Here is a 21,401-nt window from a genome sequence, read left to right on the forward strand (position 1 = left end):
ATTCCAGAGCTGTCCCACAACCACCAGGCATGGAGCAGGGTTCTGCTGGTCCAACTGCACACTCCAGGTCCTCAGGCCACACAGCCTCCATGCAGCCACAACCCCATGGCCACAGAGCCTGCAGCTCTCAGGCCAGGCACCACAAGTCCCCTGAGCAACAGACACATGAGGACCCAGCAAGCCCACCACACAGATGGCAGGAAGAACGTCCTCGCTGGGCAGTGGCACATGCCAATTATCCCAGCTACTAGAAGACTGAGGGAGGAAGATCGCTTCAAATTCAAGGCAGCTTCGGCTACAAAATGAGTTCAAGGCCAGTCAGCCCGAACTTCATAGTGAAACCCTGTTTCAAAAAGACAAAATTTTTTTTTAAAGTGGAAAAAGTGGCTTGGGGGCTGGGGACAGAGTTCAATGTGATGCCCTGGGTTCAAACTCCAGTACTGACAGGAAGATGTTTTGGAAAGGGTCTTCTTCCAGTAAGGTGCTAAGCCTGGAAACATAATCACAGATGGGGAGGGGTGGGGGGGCACCAAGGGGCAGAAGCAGGAAACCTCTCACAGTTGGGCACACAGACCACCACAGTAAAGTGGCACTCACTGCAACTGCGTCACAGGCCCATACTGCTAAAATCAAATGCTTCGTGGCTTTATATTAATACTACCAAGGACGTGCCACAAAGGATGCTGCTCTCTGTCCATCCAAATGCCCACTTCCCAGGCCAGCCAAATAGCTCAATGGATTAAAGTGCCTGCAAGCAGGTGCAGGGGCCAGGGGTTCAATCCCCAGGCCTGCAACACCTGTGCCAGCCCCGCCCCCAGGGCTTGCTGAGGTGGCAATTGAGACTGGGCATTGTGGTGCACGTCTGTAATCCCAACTCTTGGGAGGCTATAAACAGGTGGATCACTATATAGTCTGATCAAGTAGTGAGACCCTGAACACTCTGTAGACCCTTCCCTGAAATTTAAAAAAAAAAAAAAAAAATCCCAAATGCCCACTTCCATTTCTACTAGGGATCCTGGTTGGCCAGGCCCCACAGATGCCCCTGAGTCCCAATACAAAGCAGCCCACAGACCAGAAGCCCCAGGGTGTTAATGGCACAAGGCCAAAAGACATAGGACTAAGGTCTAGCCCATGCTGTTAGCTGGGTCCCTACATCACAAATGAGGCACCCACAACTCAAGACACAAGGTCATCCTGAAGACCAGACAGTTACTTTACCCTTTCTTTTTCCTCTAGTGCTCAGGATTAAAACCTGGTCAGCCCCTGCCCTACACACACACACATACCCACTCCTTGCAATCACATACTCAGAAATTAGGTCATCTGTCCTATTTCCCACCACTGGGTGTGGCAGGTGGTGTCCCAGTCATGTGACCTGGCACCTCCCCATTTCCTGTAAATTAATCTTTACAGCATGGCAGGCACAAGTCACTCCAGAAACGCACCCTCCTTGGGGTTAGTGGTCACTAGAGACAATAACCCCCATTTCAAGAGAGCTCCACAAAATTCTAATTCTGTTTCGTACTAGTGAGAATGGTCCACAGTGTGCTGTCTGCTGGTCACACTGGTTCATTTTTTTTTTTTTTTTTTTGGTGGTAGCAGGGATTGAATTCAGGACCTTGAGCTTGCCAGGCAAGCACTTGTTCCACTGAGCTATCTCCCCCCCCACCCCCCACACCCTCTCAGGGATGATGAGGTTCTCTCTTTCCTTTGAGAAGCCACAAGAGCCCAAAAGTCTTTCCTTTCCTTTTCTTTTGATACTGGAGGCCAAACTCAGGACCTTACTGTTTGCCAGGTAGGCATTTATTCCGCTGAGCTACATCCCTGGCCCGAGTCTTTTCTATTCATCTGTTTAGAGACAGGACTCCACTATGCTGTCCAGGCAAGCTTCAAACCTCAGCATCTTAAGGAGCTGCACTTTTAATACATCTGACTCAGGGACTTGCTGTTCTGTTCCCAATCACATGTCCCACCCTTGGCCGGGGCCGTGGCCATTCTGACACAATCCAGCCAGTGCTAGAAACAGTAGCAACATTCTTGATGCAGATTTAGAATTAGTTTTGCCTTCATTTTATTTAAGTACTGTGCCTTTTTTTTTTTTTTTTTTTAGTGCTGAAAATTTTAAAGACATTCTCGGGCTAGGGAGATAGCTTAGCAGTCTAAGCACCTGCCTGGCAAGCACAAGGACCCCAGTTTGATTCCTAGTACTGTATCTCAGGCATGGTGGTGCAGGCCTGTAATCCCAGCACTGAGGAGGTTCAGACAGGAGGATGACTATGAGTCTGAGCTGTGTACTGAGACCCTGTTTCAAATAAATAAACAACAATGCAATTTTTACAATGAGAAGGGGCCGGGGAGATGGCTCAGTAGGATAAGCGCTTGACTGGCAAACACAAGGATCTGAGTTCAATACCCGGTTCCGCCAAAAAAAAAAAAAAAAAATACAATGAGAAGGAAAGATTTGTACTAATAGTGTTTAGACAGGATATCATGTCGGCATCTTGTACTATGAATAACAACTATGAAGACACCCATATGCAATGTACTAATTATTGAAACTGTCCTATTAATTGGTCTTGAAACTGTCTCATTGGGGCTGGGGAGACAGCTCAGTAGAATAAGTGCTTCCCTGGCAAGCGCAAGGGCCTGAGTTCAATCCCCGGTTCCTCCAAAGGAAAAAAAAAGAAAGAAAAGAAACTGTCTCATTGCTATTTGTTTCTCAACAAAAATTGTATAATTTTTAGAAAGATTATGTCATTTGTTTTCTCCTGTAATATGCAACACCAATGATACTATTGTTGCCCTGAAGTCACAACTATGACTCCTCTACTTTACAAGTAATTGTGCAGTGAACACACAGCACCCACCCCCATAAGTGGCAGCATGGTCCCACTTGTCATTGACTGGGGAGTCCTGCCACCACAGCACACAGTCCACCTCCCTGAACCCAGCTCTGCAGATTCTGCCTGTAGTGAGGAAATGCCACACTAAAATTCCTTCATTTTTTTGACAGCATATATTTGGGACCAACTTCTAGAAGTGAAATTACTGCAACAAGGAGTTTGCAAGCCCTCCGAGATCCCCAAAAGCAACTCTAACAGTATCTGATGCACACCACTGGAACAGGGTCCACGGAATGCATGCTTGGAGGACTCTACAATGTGCATGGTTCTTTTGTTTTTTTCTGGTAGGTTTGCCACCCCGCCCTCAGATAACACCCTGGGCTGCAGAATGGCAATCAGTTGCTACCTTCCTGGGCCCAGACTATTTCCATGCCACAAGGTGGGCTTTTCATACAGCTGCATCCCTGTTGGCTCCCTTTTCCAAAGAGCTCAGTGAGTCCCATGGAAGGTGGCCGGAATGTACAATTGTGCAGGTGCCAGAGACACCAATCTGGTGGTGACAGGAAAAGTTTACCACAGCTAAGCAATGACCAGCAACTCCACTCCAGAACAGGCACAAAAGAATAGAAGACAGGGGTTGGGGAGATAGCTCAGCAACCTAAGTGCCTGCCTGGCAAGCGCAAGGACCCGGGTTCAATCCCCGGTACTGCATGCCATGCTGGCTCCGGAACCAGGCTTGGTGGCACATGACTGTAATCCCAGCACTGGGAAGGCTGTGACAGGAAGATGACTACGAGCCCAAGCTGCGTATCGAGACCCTGTATCAAATAAATAAACTGTTGTTAAATATATTTTTTTTTTAAAAAAAGAATGGAATACAGGTATTACAAAAAAACCTTAAGTGCGAACTCAGAAGTGCAAAAGCTGCAACACTAACATTAGCCAGAAGGTAGCCCCAACCCAGATGGGGAACAAGGGAGTCCTAGACACACAGGGGACTATTACTCAGCCTGAAAGATGAAGTGCTATGGGCTGGAGAGATGGCTCAGTGGTCTAAAGCACCTACTCAGAACAAGCTTAGCAAAGCACAGGGACCGCGGTTCAAACCCCCAGCACCACATGCCAGCCAGCCCCGCCCCCTGGTGGGCTGAGCTGGCCACACACACACACACACACATAAATAAAATAAATAAATTAAAAAAAAAAAAAAAAAAAAAAAAAAATAAAAAAAAAAAAAAAAAAGATGAAGTGCTAACACACTGTACATGTGGATGAATCTGCAAACAGGCGGCCAGATGCAAAAGGCTGTCCTGTATCACATACAATCCCATTGATACAAGACATCCAGGAAGGCAAATCCTGAGACTGAAGCTGACAAGCAGTCACCAGGTGCTAGGGCAGGGGAACTGGGGGCTGATGGGTGTGGTTCCTTTGGGGTGATAAAACTGTCTGAATTGAAGAGTGGTAATGGTTTAATAATGTTCAAACATACCAAAAGAACCTAGGAGTTTAGACAACATATCATGTCTACATTTTGTCCTCTGAATAACTACTACAAAAACAGCAATATGCAATGTATTCATTATTAACTCTCCTACTAACCTGTTTTGAAACTGTTTCACTGCTATTTTATCTTTTTTTCTCATTAAAATGAATAAACATTTTTTTAAAAAAACGACTGAAGGGGCTGGTGAGATGGCTCAGCGGTCTAAAGCACCTACTTAGAACAAGCTTAGCAAAGCCCAGGGACCGCGGTTCAATCCCCCAGCACCACATGCCAGCCAGCCCCGCCCCCTGGTGGGCTGAGCTGACCACACACACACACATAAATAAATAAATTTAAAAAAAAATAAAAATAAAAAAACGACTGAAAATGCACCCTTTAAGTGGGTGGATTGCATGATATGCAAATTATATTCCAAAACAAAAATATTTTATATCAGCAGGGAAGTTTGAGTACGGTGGAACTGTTCTCCAGCCATCGGGTCATATGACCAAGTGGAGTCCCCAAGTGGGAGCTCCATGCAGGAGGGTAGTAGCTCAGATTCCCACGAAGCACAGGCCAGCAAGGGCTCAGCTCCAAGCACCAGTGCAGCACAGGGCCCTGTGCTATGAGAAACAAGAGTTCTGAGCTTTCGGTGCAACACTGGGAAATCACAGCACAGCTGGAGCAAGGACCACTAGGCCCCCAGGATAATCCTCTCCAGCTGATCTGCACAGAGGCCAGGCCCACCCCATTCTGCCTTGGCTTTCAAACACAAGGCCGACAATCGTGATGTCTGAGCCCTGGGCCCAGGGGGTTGACCCAAGCAGACAGCTTGTGTGACAGCTTGTGTCCTGCAGGGCCTTGCACCCCTAGAGATGGCTGCCAGCTTCCCAAGGAGCGCTCAGCCAGGACTCCACAATGCTGACTGGGGCCTGCTGGGCCAGAATCAGCCAGAGCTCCTCATTCCACAGATACCAACCCCAGCACTCACCTGTCCTTGGGTACAGGACATGCAGGTCCTAGCATTGGGCCATGGCTACAGCTACGTCAGAAGGCAACTCGCATCAACGTGCTGACCAACCTAAAGCAGAGGACAGAGGAGTAAATGCTAAGTTTCTGAGGAACTCAGGTTTGCCTCTGCTGTGATCCCCAGCAAGGGAAGTTGAACCAGAGAACTGTCAGCTGTGAGGTATGAATCAGACAGGGCCAAGCAGCAAACACTAGCCTGCCAGACATGACGGCCCCAAAGCCAGAGCCCTGCTGCCTTTCAACACTGAACCCTGAGCTGAGGGACTCAGGTTCTAATAGCACTGGTGTTAACAATAGAAAGAGCCCCAGCTTAGAGCAGCTGCTTCAGCATGTGTTCTCTGCTCCTGGTTCTGTGGACACCACCATGTATCTCTGAATCCATAGACCTCCTTAGGGGGTAACAGGATCATGTCGTTTTATAAGTCAAGGAGTGGACACATTGAGAACAAGAACTTTCCAGGGCCAGAGAGCACGGAGGTGACACCCACAACTCACCCAGGTCTTCTCTCCCAGTTTCCGCTCCATCTCCCTGGTACCCACCCCAGGGACTTAGCTCTGGTTCTGGTTTTGCATGTGAGAAACACAATGATACAAGGCACCTGGCCATATGATGGAAGACTTCACCCTGGCCTCACAAGACTTCTCCATAGGGTTTGCAATCCCCAGGAGGAGGGGCTACCTGCTGTCCACACAACACAGGAGAACTAAGGCTCAGGACTTTCAGGGCTCTGGGGAGCTTGGTGGTAGAGGGCATATGAACATGCATGGTGCTCTAGGTTCAGTGTCCAGCACAAAAACAAAGTGTTCAGCAATGTTCTCAAGATTGCAGAGACGGAATGGTCCCAGGCTTCCACTACTGGTTTGGGCTCAGGTATCCAGGCCATGGGCCAGGTCCCAGACTGAAGGATGCAGGCTGCCAACACTAGCTCTACCTTTCTACCCACACAACTACCAAGAGCAGACTCTGATGGGAAACCTTTATTTTTAAACTAGGTTCACAGCAATTCACGGCTATTAGATGGTGAGAAACATTCCCACAGGAAAATTCGTGAAATAAGGACAGCATCATACACCCTCAGGAAGGTCAGAGCACCAGGGAGCACACAGCACCTCACAGAGGACACCCAGGGTTGACTGCATACACAGCACCCCAGCTCCTCCAGAATGCTGCTACTGCCCCACTTGGGCCAGGAAGCCCAACAGCACTATGAACTCACATTCTCCGGACCCCCCACCTGGCGGGGAAGCCAGAAGCGGGCTCTGAGCTCATCACATCTGCTTTGCCGCATCGAGGTCAGCACCACCAGCCCAGGCCTCAAGCCCACAATGGTCCAGAAATAAGGCACACCAGCAGGAAGCAGTGCTCCCACCTGAACTCATGCCCTGTCCTGGGCCAGCACCTGTCTCACAAGGAGGGTGGGAACACTTCCCTGCAGGTAAGCAACTGACAACAGGCAGCACAGTGTGCTGCTAATCAAGGACACTGGTCAGGTAAGTGGAATAAATGCACTTCAGACTCACCATGTTTCCAAATTACTATGGATTTGGCAGGATATAGCTCCTGTCGCTAAGTCAAGAACCAGGAGTATGCCAAAGTCAGCTGTGTTTCTACATGGTAGTAACAAGCTAGAACTCAAGCCCTCATACAAGGCATGGTAGCAGATGCCTACAATCTCAACTACTTGGGACACTGAGGCAAGAGGGTTACAAATTCAAGGCCAGCCCAGGCAAGTCAATGAGAAGTCAAAAAATAACACGGTTAGAAGATTGAACCCAACTCTCCCTGGGTTCAATCCCCTATAATAAAAAAGTAAAACAAAAAATTGATATACAGTTTTAAAACAATCCTATTTGAATACTCAGCATAAGCATCTCACTTCTGAGTGCCCATACTACACTTTAGTGCACCCTAAAAATCTCTAATAAACCCTGTTTCATCTCTTAAAAAAAGATACTCAGCTAAGCGTGGTGGCACATGCCTGTCATCCCAGCCCTTGAGAGGCTGAGGCAAGAGGATCACTGTGAGTTGGAGAGCAGCCTAAACTACACCAGTAACTTCAAGGTCATTTTATTTATTTATTTATTTATTTATTTATTTATTTATTTTGTCAGAACCAGGGATTGAACTCAGGCCCTTGCTCTTGCCAGGGAAGTACTTATTCCACTGAGCCATCTCCCTGGCCCTTCAAGGTCATCCTGAACTACATAGCAGGGCCCTGTCTCAAAGAAACCAACCAAACAAAAATACCCAGCAGAATGCATTTGTAGAAATGATAAGCTGATTCTAAAACTTCTGGTGAGGCCAGGGGCACAGCTCAGTATTAGTAGGTACAGTTAGCATGAGCAAACCCAAACCTCAAACCCCAACACCAAAAAAGGAGAGAAAGAAAAGGACCCAGAATCATGAAAAAAAGAAGGACCGGCATGAGTGACATAGCCAGGCTCTCTAAACTTACTATAAAGCTACAATGACCAAGACAATGTGACATGGACACAAAACAAGGAGCTCAACAAACAGCACGCTCATGCACATAGAAGGGTAACTATTCCCAACAAAGACCAAACACTGCTTTGTGTACCCACAGGGCAGACACAAACACCTCTTCTTGGAGACACTGCTGCGCAGAGTGCACCAGGTGCAGAGCAATACACAAACTCTAAAGAAGCAGGCAATTTTCATGCTGTGCCACATCTCTCCCGTTTGTGACAAATCCATTCTTCACCAATTACTCAGATAAAAGTTATCCTCTACCAGGTCAGGCATGATGGTGCATGCCAATCATCCCAGCATTTCAGTAGGCTGAGACAGGAGGATTGCCGCAAGTTCAAGGCCTATATTTTGAGATCCTTTCTCAAAAAAAAAAAAAAAAAAAAAAAAAGTTGATGAGTTGGAGCCCAGCCAGTAGAATTTAACAAAACTGTGTCTCAGTAAAAAAAGGTCTGGGATGTAGTTCAGTGTGTTGGCCCTGGATCCCATCCACAATTCACGCACGCGCGCGCACACACGCACACACACACACACACACACACACACACACAGTGGCTAGCCGAGCATTGTGGCACACACTCAGAAGACTGAGGTAGGAGAATCACTGTTAGTTCAACATAGAACTACATAGTGAGATTCTGTCTCAAAACGGAGAAGGGGGCGAAATAGTCCAGCAACAAGCCCATGAGATGCTCCCACTGGTTCAACCATGGTAAGCATATCAGCCCCAACTGCCACCCACACTACTACTGGCCATGCAGCCCTCCTTACTTGGGCGAGAGGCCTTGAGCTGGGATCTGCTTGAAGCCCTTGCCCAACACTCACCTGGCACTGAACGCTACACTCTCCTGACCCTGGAGCCCATCCTCCAGTCAACCCAACTTTTTCCAGCCAGGCAGACACACTGGCCTCCTTCATCACAGGCACAACCTCTATGGGCCTCAATTATATTTTAGAAAAGATCCAAGGGACGGACGATGATATCTCAAAAATCAATGACTTTCGAAATGGGTGCCACAGTGTATATAGTCTTGGGAGGCCAAAGCAGGAGGAGTACCTGAGCCCAGGGGTTAAGGCTAGTGCAGGCAACACAACAAGGCCCTGTCTCAGTGAAGAAGGAAAAAAAGGTCCATCTCAAATTTAAAAGACCTTTAAAATCATAACTACCACCAGGTATGGTAGCTGTAATCCCAAGTAGCTGTAATCCCAGCTATTTGGGAGGTTGAGGCAGAAGGAGTACAAGTTTAAGCTTAGCTGAGGCAACTCAGCAAGACCTGTGAAAATAAAGAGTTGAGAAGATCTTAAGTTTGAGCCTAACCTGGGCAGCTCAACATAAAGGCCCTAGGTTCAATCTCCATTCCAGAGGGGAAAAAGCTAAAAACAAAACAAACCTACCACGCCTCTGCCACATTTAAAAATCGAATCACCGGGGCTGGTGAGATGGCTCAGTGGTCTAAAGCACCTACTTAGAACAAGCTTAAGCCAAGCAAAGCACAGGGACCTTGGTTCAATCCCCCAGCACCACATGCCAGCCAGCCCCGCCCCCTGGTGGGCTGAGCTGGCCACACACACACAAAATAAATAAACAAACAAACAAACAAACAAATCGAATCACCCTTTAATTCCAAGGAACACCCAACCATGTTCAGCCCTCCACATCTCTCAAAAGCTGTCCTGGAGGAAGGAACTGAAGGGGCAGCTCACCCACATGCCCCCCGCCACCGCTCCTAGGCCTCACAGAAGCCCACCTGGCCCCTTTCACAGCCTGCCCTCCCTCCAGACTAGGGGAAACACAAAAGGGCAGGGTTGTGGGCCTTCATCAGGCCCCCAGGGCCACGTGGGATGAGTGACCCTCAGTAAGTGCCGGAATGAAGGGGTAGGAGTGGCCATGCTTGAGCTGAGCTGTACTTAGTGGGAAACTCACAAAGGAGGGAAGACCACTTAGCATTCTGAAGAGGAGAAACATTTCTTGAAAATAAATTGTAATCACTTTTCATTGATACATCATTTGCTGTTTTGCCATCCACCTCCAACTAGCTGGATAGAGAGCTTTTACTGATTTTATTTCCAAGCCATACATTTAAAACAGTATCAAGTAACCCTTAAGTACACAATTACCAACTCAGGAGAGTTCTGCGGTCCCCTGATAAATCATTATGGTTTGGCTTTAACCCTGCACCTGGGTACTACACTCACACAACACCCCATACAAAGTGCCACTTCCCCCGTCCCAGGAAAGAGCATACGTCCCAGGAAAGAGCACACCGGATGACCTGCGTGACAGCAAATCACTCTGCTCTGTGCAACAGTGTCCTTTGTTGCTATTTTATTGTCTCTACATTAGCCTCTCTTAACTTTGGGGCTGAGAAACAGCAGCCAGGCATGGAAGCGCATGCCTATCATCCCAGCACTCCACAAGCTGAGGCAAGAGGGACACCATGAGTTTGAGGTCAGCCTGAGCTACAAAGTGAGGCTAAGGCAAGTCTGGATGACACAGCAAGACCCTGTCTCAGAAATAAAAAAAAATCTCACAGCATAACGGTCAAACACCACATGCCTGAGGAGCTCCCAGTCTACAAAGAAACCCATGGCTAGCACAGAACTGCATCTTGGGAACCACCTAGTAACCCCTGCAGGGAAGCCAGGGCTCCAGGAGGCTCCCTAGAGGCCTGCTGTGCGGAGGGCAACACTGGCACAGGCTGCTGCACGCCTCTGAGGTGTTCTCAGAGCACATCTGCACTCACCAACATTGCTACTGGCATTAAAATTTGTTAACTAGGTTTGCAACCAAATATTTACCACATTGGCCCTCATTCAGTCCTGGGAAGGTGACAACACTTTGCCTGACTCAGTCTAAGATGTGTCCCAACAACAATTCTCACCTCCCTGCCCCGTCCTTCTCCTAGGCTCAAAGTCCACGTGGCCTGAACAGACCGGAAGTCCCTACTCACCAAAGTCACTCTGATCTGGCTACTTCACTACAAGTCCTAACTGTCAAGAAGTGGAACCTACCCAGGTAGGCTAAAAAAGGAGAAACTGAGGCAGGAGAGGCACAGAGAACTGCAAGGTACAACTGGAGCTCATGCTGCTTCAAGGATTAGTCTAAGCCAAAGATTCAGTTTTCTGAGTGGGACATGGGAGTGCACACTGGTAATCGCAGTATTTAGAAAGCTGAGGCAGGAGGATCACCATGATTTTGAGGCTAGCCTGAACAACATAGTGAGACTGACTGTCTTGGAAAACCAAAACCAAGGGGGAAAAAAAAAAGGATTCAGTATTCTTTTTTTTTCAGAGAGGGAACACAGCAGCAGACCCCAGGGCCTCAGCATGCCAGGCACAAACCAGCCACCGAGCAGTGCTCAGGCCCTTCTCAGTTTCCTGACATGGAGGCAGCACACACACTCTGTCTGTTACCTATTTGGTAAAGCTTTTCTGGGGCAGTGACACACCAGGAACACACTGGCTGTAGCTGCTTTTTGGGAACACGGCAGAGCTGAGTGGTGGTGACAGAGAAGGTAAAGCTGGACAGCCAAAAGCACTGTCTTCCCCCCAGATCAGGATCAGCCTTCACCCTGTGGGTGTGCTTGCATCCAGAGGCTGCACAGAGAAGGAGCAGGGGACCCTGGAGCAGGACCCCAGAGACACAAGCAGTGCCTGCACTCCCTGGTGCAGCGTCTCATTAACCTTGCATCCCCAAGTAGCAGCAGCAGCACTGAGTGCTGGCTTGAGACAGACGAGAGTCGACACTCAGGGCCCAAGAGGCCCAGGAGCCAGCACAGAGACAGGTGCAGAGCCCATCCATGGCAACCAGGGCCAGTGCTGTACAGCCAAGGGTCCTGGTCTTCATTCTCAAGCCCAGGGGCCCACTGGGATGCTAGCCTGTGTCCCAAGACCCTCGGTGGCCTGTCCCTTTAGCCAGAGTAACCACAGCCTTAGTGAAGAACCCATCGCCTAAGGGGCTGGGAGATGGCTCAGTAGAATAAGCGCTTCCCTGGCAAGTGCAAGGGCCTGAATTCAATCCCCAGCTCTGGGAGGAAAAAAAAAAAAATCACCTACCCTGTACAGAGCTGATATGACCATTCCTGAGCCAGGTGACCCCTGCCCCCCCCAGTGCTCACGGTGGCACTCAAGTCCCTCCCCACTCCTGCTCCAGTGTACATGCATTTAAGTGCCACGTGCACACACTAGGCCCCAGACCACCATGCCATCTGCCCATCCCCCAATGGCACTCCCATCCTTCCCACTGGAATAACTGTAGCTCAGACAAGCTCTTCTAACTGCCCATCCATCTAGAATCATGGACCAACCTGTCACTTTGAACACAGAAACCTCACTTGGTGAAACTTGCTATTTGACATCAAGTACAGCGCACACACGTACACACACACACACACACACACACACACACACAAAGTCACAGTTCAGAGCTCACAGCCTCAGTCAGTTGTAGATTTTTTTTTTTTAAACCTAATAATTGTTTGTAGAAACCCTGCAATTTCACAGAAACCGCAAATATCCTCTGTAATTGTTTTGGAGGGAAGTTTGGAAGTAGTCAGTCCGAGAGCATTATTCAGTTCCCTTTGCTGCTGACTGGCTGCTGCCCTGCAACCCATCCAGGCAGATGCGCCTGTAGCCTCACACCGTAACAGGTTGCTGTATCATGTGTAGCTATCTCCAGTGTTCTCTGTCTTATTCTTCCTAAAGCCCTGAGATCCCCAAGATCATGCCAAAATGCCCCACAGCTTCCAAGGCTTTAAGTACTTTTTTTTTTTAATTACGTAACTGAAGGAGACACGTTATTTAGGGTTTCAGCTATAAAAACAGGCCTTTGTAGGCATTTTTCTGACCCTATAAGAAATTCAGTTTCTCACAATTCTCAGGTGCTCAAAGAACATAATCCCCAAGAAATTCAAGGGTCCACCATAGTCCACTAGGTTCTTTTCCTCAAAGGCCAAAAGCCCATGACAGAAAGGGCTGATGCTCATCGCCCAGTCCCCAGCTGAGCACTGAGGAGAAAGAGAATACCCACGGTGTGTTGTCTGTACCCAACCTCGATGCTGCCACCACAAACTTGAGACAGAAACACACGGCACAAATATAAAATCACCCTTAATTAGAATAGCAAGTCAACCCTAGGAAGCAGTGCTGTGGAGATAGGCCAGGCCACAGCCCCCAGGGTGTGTGCCACGCCGGGCTGTCCAGCAGCTGCGCCTCCTCACATGCTTCCAGGTCCCAGAGGTCTGGAAGATGTGGTCTAGCAGGGCCCTCCCTGCCGCTGCCCCTGAGAACAAGAGCCGTGCTGGGGCCAGCAGTGCCACACCCTACACTCACTGCCTTTCTTCCTGCTGGGTTCCATGACATCCCTGGGCTACAGACCTGGCACAGATGGGGCAGCCTGCTCACTTTAAGGCTTGGCCTCCACCTCCACACCACTCTCCTCAGACTGGGTTCAACAACCCCTGCCCATCTGTGTCAATCATAATGAAAGCCAACCCTTCTGGTGGGCACAGGCATGCAGGCTTAGACCCCCTTGGGCAGCCCCTTGGGACTAAAGATGTCCTGAGGACCAATGACAGGTCCCACACCATGTGGGGTCTCCCAGAGTCACCCTGGTGATTAGTGTGCCACTCCTAGAAGCCTGACAGCTTCCACTGGGGGGGTCCTTCCAGAGCTCCTGCCCTCACTTAGGCAGCTGCCGGGCCATCCACACAGCAATTCAAAAACAAAGAAGGCAGTTATTACAATGTCCAGAAAACAACATCCCCAGGACTTTAGACATGTTTTAAGGGTTGAACACTGGGGAGGCTCAGTGTGTTGCAATATGAAAGGACAGCTAAAGGGAATGTCACAAGAAGAAAGTAACTTTTGTGCCAATGATGAGACTAGGAAGGAGTAGTGTGCCCTTGTGATGCTGCGCCTGTTCCTCTGGTCTCACAGGATCCAGAGGGTCTCAGCAGTGACCCTATCCTATACAACCCAAGGCCACCCTGAGGTGGCTTCAGAAAGGGGCTATTCCATGGGGAAAAACCAAAACAAGAGGGAGGGGATCAGGGCCACTGATCACCCACACCCGGGAATGGTGTTTCCTCCTGACTACTTAATGCGCCCACACACAACCCTAAGGGATGGGGTTCAGAGAGCTTCCTGCCAGGGGAGAGGCAGCCATTTCTGGAAGGTGGTGCCCCTGAGAGCCCACGAAAACTCCCACCCGCTTCAACACACCTGGCCCTGCCTTTCTCTTCGCATGCATCCTTTGTGCAAGGACAGAGACGCAAGCACAGCATCTCCTGGAGTGCTCAGAACTGTTCTTACAAAATAACCATATTCGAAGAGGGGGTCATGTGTGTAGCCAGCCAGTTGGAAAAAGGGAAAAATCAAAAGGGGGCTAGCAATGGGCACCCAAAGCATAGAGAGGTCAGAACTGAACTTAGGCAGATGGCTGTGTGCTGTGAAGGCCACCCTGCCTGTGCGGGGGGTGGGGGTGGGGGTGTCAGTGAAGGAAAGCAGGCTCTCCCCAAGGCCCCCATTCCTTTAGTGTGAACACACGACTAGGAAAGCAAAGGAGAACACCCATGATCCCCAAGCAGTGCACAACACAGCTCACATGTTCCTGCGTCATCTGAAGATTTTGGGGCTCCCAGGGTCACCCCACCAAGCTGGAGGAAGCGTTCCCAGGCTCAACTCCCAGTACTGAAGAGCCCTCAGAACCTCTGCACCCCAGCATTCCACCCAAACTGATGTTATAATGAGCCTTCTGGAACCTCAGGGCTGTTTCTAATTCTCTGGACAAGACAGGCCCCACTGTGTCTCTACAACCCCTCCTAAGCCAAGACTGGAAGGAGACTCTCATAAGGATGCAGGGTATTTCTGAATTCAGAAAAGTTCAGTTTTATTGTAAAATGTACAGAACATAAAATTTACATCTCAATCACATTTCCACATGAGTCAGCAACATCAAAACATTCACCATCAGTGTGCAACCCTCATCACCATCCATCACCCAACTTGATTGTGTAAAACTAAAACTCCACTCCCTGTTTCCACCCCTGCCTCTAGCCCTGCCACCCACCATTCTACTGTACTTCCTTCTTCTGTGTTTACAATGGCAGAGCCTCCACTCCTTGGTGGAATCCATGCTGTGTGACCCCTTATTCTAATTACTCAGCAGGTCTTCAGGGCAAGCAGAGCCACATGCATCACTTTCACCCTCTGAGGCCAAGGCATGTATGGAACGAATTCCCAGGATTGTTCCTACCACAGCACAGAAAGGGCTCTAAAAGCCCCGCTCCATGCCCAGCACTGTCCCACATGCTCCAGTACTACTCTATTCAGACTTCCTCTTCCCAAGCAAGCTGCATAGAAGGCACTGGAAATGTTCTGCATGCCAAGACAGAAGCACATGCGAGGACCTTCAGCCTGGCTGGCCTCGCCCAGCTCGGCCTCCCCACGCACTTGATCACCCTTCTCTCACAGCCACAAGTCAAAGACTTGGGCCTGGGTGGGGACCAAAGACAGCACTGCCCACCCCAAACCTACACATATCCCAAGCACATGGGTCAGACCTCAGAGCCCTTCCATAGCCCCATCCAGGGGTGGCTAAGTGTCCCTCATGCCCAAAACCAGACAACAGCAACCCAGGACAGCAGGCCAAACAGAGCACCCACCAGTCAAGGCCCCCCAAAACAGAACACTATGGTCCCACCAGCACTACTCTTTTGAGTCCTGAGCACAGAGCCAGCCCATCCCAGAAGCGGGGCACACACAACCAAGTTCTTCTAATAAATGCCCAGGACCCCTTTGAGAGGCACCATACAAGACAGGCATTTCTTGCCAAGCATCTCAGACTGCAAATGCTAGGCAAGTGCTCCTGACAAGAGGAGGGAGCCACACTAATCAGGGAGCCTGGGGCTCCCACCAGTCTGCCCCGGCAAGCCAGCAGTCTCCCCAGAGACACCTGTGGTGTAACTGGTAGGTGACTGCCACACATACAGGGTCTTCCTGCAACGACACTCACAAGGGGAAGCTGGAGAGAGACCAGCTGAGTAGCCAGGTCTGTGAAACGAGGTGAGTTTGTGAGGAAAAAGATCCAAATGCAGAAGGCACCACTGCAGCAGGACAGAGCAGGAGCAGCCAGCTCGGAGCCCACCAGGCATCTCCCAGGAGGCCATCACACGAGCCAGTCTCTCCCAGCTACAGAAGCCTGTTGGGGCTTCTGGGTTTTGTTCACTTCGTGCTAAGGAAAAAACCTCTGGGCATTCTCTTCCAGTATTTTCAAAGAAGCAACAACACCTTATCTTACACAAAGACCACCTCTAGATTCTTCCTTCACTCAAAAGGTCCTGGGTCCTAAGCAGAGGACCCACCCCAGTGTGGAGAAAGCCCAAGTATAGCTGGGCACACCACGACACCAACGCCCATTTTTATGCTAAGAAGCAGGTGAAGACCACTGACTCACCCAAGCACCCCAAAAGCAGCACCCCCAAAGCCCACACCACACTGCACTTGGAGCCTACTTCCCCAACCAGCCTCTGCCACAGCAGCCACCTTCAAATAAATGGTCTCAGAGGACAATGTGCTAACTAACCAGGCTAACAACCTGGGAGCCCCCAGCGACCCCACACAAGCACACACCAGCACCTAGGAACCAGTATCTTACCCTGCCCCACCAGGATACTTCTCTTTAGAAGAAAACAAGACTTGCTGCTTTTCAAGAGCACACAGAGAATGGCATCGCAGGCCAGCTCCACTCTATACAAATGGAGACCTAGGCCTGGGAAGAGAACTTCAAGGTCCTGACAGCCTAACAAAAGCCCCAGTGGAAGTTACAGTAACTTCCTATTGTAATGTCCAAGATGAAAACTGACAATTTTATCTTTTCTGTTTTTGTTTTGCTCTGATGGTACATCCCGAACCCTTTTTTATTTCTCAACAGAGACTTGCTAAATGCTAAACTGGCCTGGAACTTGCAATCCTCTTGCCTCAGCCTCCCACAGCACTAGGATTACAGACATGCACCACCATGCCTGGTTTCTTTTTCCCAATTTTTGCTAAAGATGGGCACATTACCTCTGAGCTTCATCCCAGCCTAAGACTACTTTGCATAATTAGCAGACAGACTACTACTGCAGTGCTCTCACCAAAGGGGTATACAAGAGCAGCCCATAGAGGCACCTCCACATCCAGCTCAGGATGTCAGAGTACTCAGTGGAGCTGCCCTTTGTCCCCATCTGGCCCACGTGATCTGCATGGCCTATAACATGGAATTCTAAAAATCCAGTCTCTGACACCAACTATACATTAACGCAAGCTGAGAAGTACCTCTCAGATACATACCTACCTACAATCTTTTGGTCAGTCATGCTTCCTTGGTAGAGAAGGATTCAATTCAATTTCATTGACTATCAGATGCAAATCAGTCAAACACAATCTGGTAAATTCTCAGATTTGGCTGTGGCAATGCGTGGATCAGCCACAGCACCGCTAGGCCTGACTGATCAGCTTGGACAGGGCCCCAGGGCCATGCCCCCAGGTCCAGTCAGCGAGCTGGTTCTAGTCCCAGAAGAAGTCACAGAAATCACAAGACTAAAATGCTGGGGCAGGGGAGATGGCTCAGTAGAATAAGTGCTTCCCTGGCAAGCGCAAGGGTCTGAGTTCAATCCCCAGTTCTGCAAAAAAAAAAGACTAAAATGCTACCAAGTGCTGCAGTCAGTTCAGCTCAGTAGCAGAGGACTGTTCACCACATATGAGACCCGGGGTTCAATCCCTGGTATGTATGAGGCACAGACATGCATACACACATACACACACACATACCAGGAAATTATAATGATGGCAACATCCATCAGGCAACTATGGCTCTGGCCACACAAGCAATAAAAGTCAAAAATACAAGGATGTGAACAGATTCCCTAACGTCTTAACTTTTCATACAATAACAGTATGAGCAAAGAATGAAAGAGCTCCTCAAAGGTATTTCGAAGAAGCCCCAACTCTTTTCACCACCAACCACACACAGACCTTAAATGGTAATGAGTCCTGGATGGGTAAACTGAGGCTGGGGTGAGGAAAGCATAGCCTCCTGAGGCCTCAGACAGAGCGAGGAAATGGGGGGTGGGCTGCCCTAATTTCTCTGGCCTTCAGAACTTCCCAGGTCCCTGTCTAAATGTCTCTAACCATTTAATCCTCATGCAAGAAAGACCTGAGCCCCCAGCCTCGTGAGGACATGGAGAGGGTAAGCCAGGTAGATAGAGAGCCCTGCCAGCAGGGAGGCTGCGTGGCAACAGAGGCCAAACTGCCTGACTCCCAGGGCAGCAGGCAAGGAGGCCTGAAGCATCAAAATACATTGAGCTCTGTAGTATGCATCCCTTGCCATTGAGAGGTTTTAGTACTAAACCGATGCATTACAAAGTGCAATGCAGGAGGCCGGGGAGATAGCTCAGTAGAATAAGCGCTTCCCTGGCAAGCGCAAGGGGCTGAGTTCAATCTCCAGTTCTGCCAAAAAAAAGTGCAATGCAAAGGTGCAAGGGCCAGCCAGAGAGCTCAGTGGACTAAAGCACCTGCTTGGGCAGGCTCAGGGACCAGGGTTTAATCCCCACCATGCTGTGCCAGCCCCATCGCTAGAGCATGCTGAAACCGGGCTGAAAATAGAAGGATCGCTAGAGTCCGAGCGTGTAGTGAGACCCTATACTACATTTTTTTTAAAGTAATAAAATAAAAACAAAGTGCAATGCAAATTTTACACCAATGTCTGCCTTAAAATAGGTCTGAAGAAATGTAAAGGGCATGAAGCCTTGGACTATGCCCTCAACAACTCTGGCTGCATCAGAGACTCAGCCCCAGGAAAAAGCCACGGGACCAGGGGACCCACAATACAGAGATGCCTGTCTTCCCTTTGCACACACTCGAAGGGGCTGTGCCCATAAGCTCTACATCATAAGCTGCAGGGGAGTACTCAGTCACGAGCAAACACTGCCACACACATGCAGGCATGCACACACACACACAAGGCCAATGCAGGTCATGAGGCCAATGCACAACACAAGTGTGCCCATGTGAGCACATCCACCCACCCACCCACCCTCACACACATACAAATATATGGAAGGCAGACTCATACACAGAAGCAAACACATGCATGCAGGCACACACAAGTGCTTGGGGGCTCTGAGCTGTTACACAGGCATTCCAGAGAAGCACAGCTGTTAAGGGTGACCAACTCTCAAGCAGTCATGAAGTCCGTCTCATCCAGGCCTCCGAGACACAGTCTAGCCAGACAACCCCAACATGGTAAGACATCCTTTGGAAATCCACCTGGATGAGCAAAGACAGATGGCTATACGAGGGAAGAAGGCAGCAGGCACAGTGGTGCACACCTATAATCCTAGCACTCGAGAGGCTGAGGCAGGAGGATCATGAACTAAAGGCCAGCCTGAGCTACATACCAGCACCCTGTCTCAAGAAACCCAAAAGCAGCAGGAAGGAGAGACAGGGCATGGGTCATGGTGTTTCCACATCAGCTGCCCTCAGTGTTCTCCCCTTGACTCTTGCACCCCACTGCTCCTGGCTGCCAAGCTCACACAGACCCAGGCTCTACCTGTCATCAGTCTGAACCCCAAGCTCTGCCTATCTGTCCCCAAGAGCCCAGCTGCTCCTCTGGACCCTCCAGTCCAGGTCTCCTGCTGCATGTTCCTGCTGCATGCTCGTCACCTTTAGTGGGACACAAAGGGGAGGCTTCATCCTTCACTGGGCAAAGTGAAGCTGGGCACCCAGGCTCAGATCACACACAAAATGCTGGGGACATCAAAATAATCACCTTCAATGTTGAGAAGAGACCTTACTAAAGAAGGCAACTGGCTAACAATTACGGAGCTCTTCATTTGGTGCCAGGCAAGGCACCAGGCACTTCACATGCCTGGCTTCATTTAACTGTCCCAAGCACAAAACCAAGCTCTGCCACCCTTACCTGCCCAGCACATGAGGCACTGTCCAGTTCACAGGAGCTCTGCCATGACTGCCTGGTCCATGTGGAGGACAGCTATGATCACCAAATGCCTTCAGAGGGGCAATTACCACTGAAACCCCACCTGACAGATGAGAACCTGAGGCTAACAGTAAACCCTGGCAAGGATGCTGTGAAAACTAGTCACCATTGGGGCTGGGGAGATGGCTCAGTGGAGTAAGCGCTTCCCTGGCAAGTACAAGGGCCTGAGTTCAATCCCTGGTTCTGCAAAAAAAAAAAAAAAAAAAAACTAGTCACCATGTCAATGGTACAGCCAGACAGAAACCAAAACACTGAAACAGCACTGGCACAGCATCCAGAGGCACCACTCCTCCGGGACCAAAGCCAGCCGACCACTGGGACACCCACACAGCTGTGTGTCAAAGCAGTCCTCACAAAGGCCAAGCACAGACACAGCCTCAGGGCCACTTAAGGATGAACGAAGAAAACATGCTACATACACACAACAGGCTGCCACTCAGCCACAGAGGAGACCACACCACGTGCAGCAGTGGGCAGGACAGGAGCTCATCACAGAAGTAAGATCAGCCAGACTCAGAAGAACAAGTCTACATTTCCTCTCACATGTCGGAGACGGGTGTGCAGAGAAAGCCATGGCCAAAGCACATTACCTGCATGTGTAAAATGCTACAGTGAAGCTCATCATTCTGTTTAATTCTCACAGAACGATAGAAAGAGGAAAGCAAAGGTAAGAGAAGTCTAGGCAATCATCCGGGGCCACACAGCTAATAAATCAACCTGGCCAGGGTGCTGCTCAGAGCTGGAGCACTTGCTGCTAAGTGCAAGGCTCTGGGTTCCACCCTCAACACTGCAAAAAGAAAAAGAAAACAAGCAAACTCAAAGGGCAACCAGACCCAGGTGAAGATGTGAATCCAAACCATGGCCACCAGCTCAGAGAAAACCTAACTCTGACAGCTGGATCCTCCCTCAACACTGACTGAGCACTAAGCACAGACACAAGACCCCAAGTCCCGCAGCCTTAACTCCTACTGGCCTGCCGGGCACTGCACATGTCCCTGGGACCCTGCAGCAGATTCATCCATCAGTACACACCCTTCTCCTCTTCCATAAAACGCTCTGAAACCAAGTTCCATGCACACAACAAAGCCCATGGACTCTACCGACAAAACGTACTTCTGGGCCCCTACTTGCCAGCCTACAAGCCAAGGGAAGGGCCCATCCTAAACCAAAACCAACTTCTACCTTCCTCTCCAACAACATGCACAGCGACCACTAGCTCAGAACCTAAAAGGAGCAAACCAGGGACCTCACAGTGAGTCACAGTGTGAGGACACCCACTCATTTCACCTCAACAGCACTAACACCCTTCCCTGTGAGACAGTGAGCAGGCCAGGCACAAAGCAGGCAGAGAGAAAAGAGTGCAAGGGGCTCCAGGATGGCAGAGAATATGGGGTGCAGGGCTGGCCCAGACCCTGTGAGGGTGGCTTCTCAAGATTGAGTTATGGACAAAGCACACTTCACCCTTCACACCTGAACCTCTGCCCTCATCAGGAGGCTGACAAGGACTTGGTGGTC

The 21,401-nt window shown here is 49.7% G+C and overlaps 1 protein-coding gene across 8 annotated transcripts in view; it reads right to left on the reverse strand.

Annotated features, from left to right (window-relative positions):
• The window catches only part of Gatad2a (GATA zinc finger domain containing 2A), a 96,373-nt gene that overhangs the window by 41,820 nt on the left and 33,152 nt on the right, over positions 1–21,401 (reverse strand). For 6 of the 8 annotated variants that reach the window (XM_023707190.1, XM_004646833.2, XM_023707185.1 and 3 more), the window contains exon 2: positions 5,321–5,410. The exons of 1 other annotated variant lie outside the window; for it this stretch is intronic. In XM_023707190.1, the coding sequence (XP_023562958.1) occupies positions 5,321–5,355 (35 nt within the window). In that variant the 5' untranslated portion in view covers positions 5,356–5,410. Of the gene's footprint in view, positions 1–5,320; positions 5,411–14,450; positions 14,470–21,401 lie in introns of those variants that run through there. One more of the 8 variants, XM_023707187.1, reaches the window with a different exon arrangement.

The sequence above is a fragment of the Octodon degus genome, unplaced genomic scaffold (genome assembly GCF_000260255.1).
Source record: "Octodon degus isolate 3935 unplaced genomic scaffold, OctDeg1.0 scaffold00282, whole genome shotgun sequence".
Lineage (NCBI taxonomy): Eukaryota > Metazoa > Chordata > Mammalia > Rodentia > Octodontidae > Octodon > Octodon degus.